Source organism: Mustelus asterias, chromosome 25, assembly GCF_964213995.1.
Source record: "Mustelus asterias chromosome 25, sMusAst1.hap1.1, whole genome shotgun sequence".
Classification (NCBI taxonomy): Eukaryota; Metazoa; Chordata; class Chondrichthyes; order Carcharhiniformes; family Triakidae; genus Mustelus; species Mustelus asterias.
Window position 1 is genome coordinate 56,079,895 of NC_135825.1, and position 6,000 is coordinate 56,085,894.

At 43.8% G+C, this 6,000-nt stretch overlaps 1 protein-coding gene across 5 annotated transcripts in view; it reads left to right on the top strand.

The window, feature by feature from the left end:
• The window catches only part of LOC144479199 (tetraspanin-18B-like), a 149,968-nt gene extending 144,461 nt beyond the window's left edge, over nucleotides 1-5,507 (top strand). For all 5 annotated transcript variants that reach the window (XM_078197854.1, XM_078197855.1, XM_078197858.1 and 2 more), the window contains one exon: nucleotides 3,688-5,507. In XM_078197854.1, the coding sequence (XP_078053980.1) occupies nucleotides 3,688-3,735 (48 nt within the window). In that variant the 3' untranslated portion in view covers nucleotides 3,736-5,507. The remainder of the gene's footprint in view (nucleotides 1-3,687) is intronic.
• Nucleotides 5,508-6,000: the final 493 nt, after the last annotated feature.

Sequence of the window (6,000 nt, forward strand, 5' to 3'; positions counted from 1 at the left end):
CCACCCTCCGTGTAAAATATGTCCTTCTGATATCCGTGTTAAACCTCCCCCCCGTCACCTTGAACCTATGACCCCACGTGAACTTCACCACCGACCTGGGAAAAAGCTTCCCACCGTTCACCCTATCTATGCCTTTCATAATTTTGTACACCTCTATTAGGTCTCCCCTCATCCTCTGTCTTTCCAGTGAGAACAACCCCAGTTTACCCAATCTCTCCTCATAACTAAGCCCCTCCATACCAGGCAACATCCTGGTAAACCTCCTCTGCACTCTCTCTAAAGCCTCCACGTCCTTCTGGTAGTGTGGCGACCAGAACTGGACGCAATATTCCAAATGTGGCCGAACCAACATTCTATACATCTGCAACATCAGACCCCAACTTTTATACTCTATGCCCCGTCCTCTTAAGGCCAGCATGCCATATGCCTTCTTCACCACCTTCTCTACCTGTGACATCACCTTCAAGGATCTGTGGACTTGCACACCCAGGACCCTCTGCGTATCTACACCCTTTATGGTTCTGCCATTTATCGTATAGCTCCCCCCTACATTAGGTCTACCAAAATGCATCACTTTGCATTTATCTGGATTGAACTCCATCTGCCATTTCTTTGCCCAAATTTCCAGCCTATCTATATCCATCTGTAGCCTCTGACAATGTTCCTCACTATCCGCAAGTCCAGCCAATTTTGTGTCATCTGCAAACTTACTGATCACCCCAGTTACACCTTCTTCCAGATCGTTTATATAAATCACAAACAGCAGAGGTCCCAATACAGAGCCCTGCGGAATACCACCAGTCACAGGCCTCCAGCCGGAAAAAGACCCTTCCATTACCACCCTCTATCTAGTGGTGTTCCACAGGGATCAGGGCCGGGACCTCTGCTGTTTATGATATATATATAAATGACTTGGAAGAAGCTGGTCTGATTAGCAGGTTTGCAGGTGTTACTAAGTTTGGCGGAGTTGGGGATCGTGATGAAGATTGTCAGAGAATACAACAGGGTATAGATAGACTGGAAAATTGGGCAGAGAAATGGAACTTAATACGGACAAATGCGAGGTGATGCATTTTGGTAGATCTAATTCAGGTGGGAGCTATAAAATAAATGGCAGAACCATCAGGAGCGTAGACATACAGAGAGATCTGGAGTACAGGTCCACAGATCCTTAAAAGTAGCAGCACTGTTGGAAAATGTGGTGAAGAAAGCATATGGCACGCTTGTCTTCATCAGCCGGGGCACTGAGTATAAAAGTTGGCAAATTATGTTACAGTTATATAAAACATTGGTTGGGCCACATTTGAAATATAGTGTCCAATTCTGGTCACCACACTACCTGAAAGATGTGGAGGCTTTGGAGAGAGTGCAGAAAAGCTTTACCAGGATGCTGCCTGGTATGGAGGGTATTAGCTATGAGGAGAGGTTGAATGAACTGGGGTTGTCCTCCCTGGAAAGGAGAAGGCTGAGTGGCGACCTGATAGAAGTTTATAAAATTATGAGGGGTATCGATAGGGTGAAGAGTTGGAAGCTTTTTCCCAGGACAGAAATGACAATTACAAGGGGGCACAAGTTCAAGATAAGGGGGGAAAGGTTCAGTGGAGATGCGCGGAGGAAGTTTTTTACACAGAGGGTGGTGGGGGCCTGGAATGCACTGCCAGGTGAGGTGGTTGAGGCAGACATGTTAGTGATATTTAAGACTTATCTGGATAGACACATGGGCAGGAGGAAATAGAGGGATACAGGCAGTTGGTCTAGACAGGACAACATGATTGGTGCAGGCTTGGTGGGCTGAAGGGCCTGTTCCTGTGCTGTACTGTTCTTTGTTCATTTATTAAGACTAGGCACATGAGAACAGTTATAAATGTATAAGGCTTGAAGACATCAGAGCTGTGTGGGTGTGCTCTGCTCAGAGCAAAAGTGAAACTAAGACTGGTTTGCAGGACAAATTTCCATTTTAGTGATGTCATGCTGATACCTCTTAAAGGTTGATTACACTTCGGGGGGAGGTGGACCATCCACATTTAACACACTCCCCCACCCCATAAAATGCAGCCCATGGTCTTAGGTACATATTACTTACCAGCAAGTTGAGCTTTTGCAGTAGTTTCATAGAGATACAGGAGAGTGGCTGGTGTTTGTGGAACGGCAATAAGAGTTTGTGTCCTCAGGAGAAGATGGAAGAAAAATTGATTTTGGTAACTACCAAATTAGTAGCTCAAAGCATTAAATGGAAAACTCGCTGTAATTCAGATTGCTGTGCTTAAGTTTCAGTCGGCTCTCGGTAGTAAGCTGTGAAATGGACTTGCATTATCTAAAGGGGATTAAAATAAAAACTGCTGGCCCCATGTTTAAATGATTCCTCCTGTTGATAGCTCACCTTTCCAGGAGGGGAATGACAAACAGTTGGAGGTAGGCCGGCAGTGTGAAACGGGAGATGTTGGATCTGTGGAACTCGGTCAATTGATGGAAAGTAGAATCAGGAAATGTGTGATGGAAAGCTGATCTGGTATCGTCCATTGGAGTTCAGAAGAATATAAGGCAACTTATTGTTACATATCGGACTCTCAGGGGGCTTGACAGGGTCGATGCTGAGTGGTTGTTTCCCCTTGTGTGAGAGTCTAGGACCAGAGGGCATAATCTCAGAGTAAGACAGATGTGGGGGAATTTCTTCTCTGAGAGGGTAGTGAATCTGTGGAATTCTTTACTGCAGAGGGCTGTAGAGGCTGGGTTAAGGCTGAGATGGAATGATTTTTATTTAGTAAGCAAATCAAAGGGTATGGAGATAAGGCCAGAAAGTGGAGTTGAGGATTATCATATCCGATCATATCATGATCTCATTGAATGGTGGAGCAAACCCGATGGGCTGAATGGCCTACTTCAGCTCTTATGGTCTTACTTATTTAGCACTAGCAAAACTATCATAGAATCATAGAGGGTAGAAGAGGCCCTTCGGCCCATCAAGTCTGCACCATGTGCGAAACACCTGAACTCCCACCTAATCCCATCTACCAGCACTTGGCCCATTGCCTTGAATGTTATAAGGTTCCAAGTGCTCAAACAGGTGCTTTATAACAGAGTACAATCAATCCATTTAAAAGGCCAGAATCAGGTTACCCTTTGGAAAGAGAAAAATGGAAGGAAAAGCCTGGAGATAAATTCAAATATAGCAATCACTGGAAAATTTACTGTTCTCCATTCATTTTTAGAAAAGTAGAACTGATTGAGTCGCTGTGCTCCAGTTAGATCCTGATCTGGTGGATGATTTGTTCCATTTCTCTCTTCACTTTCTGTAATACACCAGAAAGTGTACACCCCCTTTCACTCTGGGAAGAACTGTGTGGGAAATGTTTAATATCCCCAGAGGTGGGAAGCAGAGGACATAAATTTAAGGTAGTTGGCATCAGGGCCAGGATGGAAATTAGGTTTTTTTTATTTCTATAGAGAGTTGTGAACTGCAATTCTATTGCCTGGAAGGGTGGCGGAACCTGATTTCAGAAGGCAATTGAATAAATGTTTGAAGGGAAAGAAATTGCAAGGGATAGAGGTCAGGCTGCGGAACTAATTGAATAGCTTTTACAAAGGAGCTGGACAGAATAGCCTTCCTTCTGTATTGTGTTAGGCTACGATCCAGACAAAACTTTGTGTTACTATGTGGAGCAAAACCTGTTTACTTTTCCTTTGCAGCTTGGTGCTATGGCTTTCACTATCTTTGTGTACCGGACTTACAACTAGTAATGGCCAGCGTCAGGCTGGAAAGGATAATGCTCCAGTCATTATCGAACAAAGAAAGGAAGAAACTGACAGCTAGAAACATGTGCTGGACAATGACCGGGTGGATGTGCATCAGTGATTTACTGAGACTGCATTCAAATAATGTGTGAAATCGGGTTTGGAAAGGAACGGAACAAACCTTAACAAAGAACAATTCAACCATTTTTGTATTCTGCCCACACAATTATATTCTTTATTTTAGTCCTGTTAAGAATGTGCTACTTAACTTTTTAACAGTGTTACTGTCCATTATTAAATGGTTGTGTAGTGAGGTACCAATGTAATGTCGAGCTAATTATATTACAGTGTAATAGATAAGGATTGTGATATGAATCTTCACATTTCTTCTGTCTGAATATTTGTAATATCTCCGTTGTATTTTTGACCTTAAGGCTGAAAGTCTACAGTGAACATCTTTTTAAAGTTGCCCTTTTAATTTATTATCCCCTTTTGCTTTAGCAGTTCATTGTCTCCCTCTCTCTCCCCCTCCCTCTTCTCCATGCAGATGACCAACCAGCCTTGCGCTTTTCAAATGATTGCGACAGAGGCAAGAAGTCGCATGGGTCACCTTGTTCACTTCAGTTCTCAGGCCGTGGCAACCCCTACCCCAGATCCCCACCCCTCCTCCAGCTCCCAGTGGGGTTTCGACTTGGCAACTTCCTCACGCAGACTCACCTGCCGGGAAAGGAGACTCGCCCAGAATCCTGTGCTCCATCAGTCAGCAGGGCGGTGCATTAACATGGCAGCAACAAGCCACAGCTACCTGCGTGTGCATGTTTCCTGCTGGCACTGTGGAAATGATTCTGTTCTTCACTGAGATTTTTTTCCAGTTTTAATGGAGGAGGAGATTCTATTATCTAGTCACGCACTGGTTGTATTTCATTGTCTTGGGGGGTGCACATACATGCAAACTTTAACTTTTGTGCACAGTGTTTAAAAGCAGCAGCAGAGGGCAACATTTCAAAAAAGGATCCATTTTGATACTATTTATTACACTATGCAAATGGAATCCTGTTACCAAGAGCCCTCCAACTTAAAAAAAGTTACCTAAAAAATTCAGAACTTGGTGGCATGGTGGCACAGTGGTTAGCCACAGCGCCAGGGTCCCAGGTTCAAATCCGGCCTCGGGTCACTGTCTGGGTGGAGTTTGCACATTCTCCCCATATCTGCGTAGGTTTCCTCCGGGTGCTCCGGTTTCCTCCCACAGTCCAAAGATGTGCAGGTTAGGTTGATTGGCCATGCTAAATTGTCCCTTAGTGTCAGGAGGATTAGCAGGGTAAATATGTGGGGTTACGGGGATAGGGGCTGGGTGGGATTGTGGTCAGTGCAGGCTCGATGGGCTGAATGGCCTCCTTCTGCACTGTAGGGATTCTACGATTCTATGATAATGAGTAAAGGATTTCACTGCTCACTATTGTCAACAGCGGGAGGGGATTTGTGAAGTTTTCCTTATTATTTTTATTCCTAGTAAAATCATCAATGTTCTTTTCTACTTCTTAACCCAGTCTTTTCTTATAACCTGTGCACCAAAGCACACTTGGGTATCTGATACCAAGATTATCGACTGGATGTTTACAAACTTACAGTACATACTAGATGACTGTACAGTGTGTGTCTTACAGCAACCTGTCTATCACTGACTTAACCTATAATACATTGATTCTGATTTATTGCCCTTTAATATATTCATCACTCCAGTCTATTGGAAATATTAAATATATGAACTGCTGGCACATTCAGGACTTGCCCCAATTCCTCAAGAACCTTAGAATGAATTCCATTGGAACCAGTAGCCTGGTTTCAGAAATATTTCTACGCTCACTTGCACATAGCAGCATCTTTATGTAACAGCACTGGGTCAGCGCCATCTTCAGTGGTGGAGACTAATGAAAAATAACTATTTATAAATTCAGCCATTTAACCCAACTCCAACTGGCCCTACAGAATCCATGATGTGGAGATGCCGGCGTTGGACTGGGGAAACACAGTAGGAAGTCTAACAACACCAGGTTAAAGTTTAACCTGCAGAATCCTGCAGTGGCTTTGCTATCAAAGAAACAATTAGTCACAACCTTAATATCCATTGATGGGTTGGCAATTTGACAATAAATGTTTGTGCCCTCAACTGAGCCAGAATGACATCTCATTCATTCGCCAGTTTGTTTACCTGGCTCCTGGTAAGTTATTTCTGTTGCGAGATCTCAACATCACCACGTAGCTACTTCA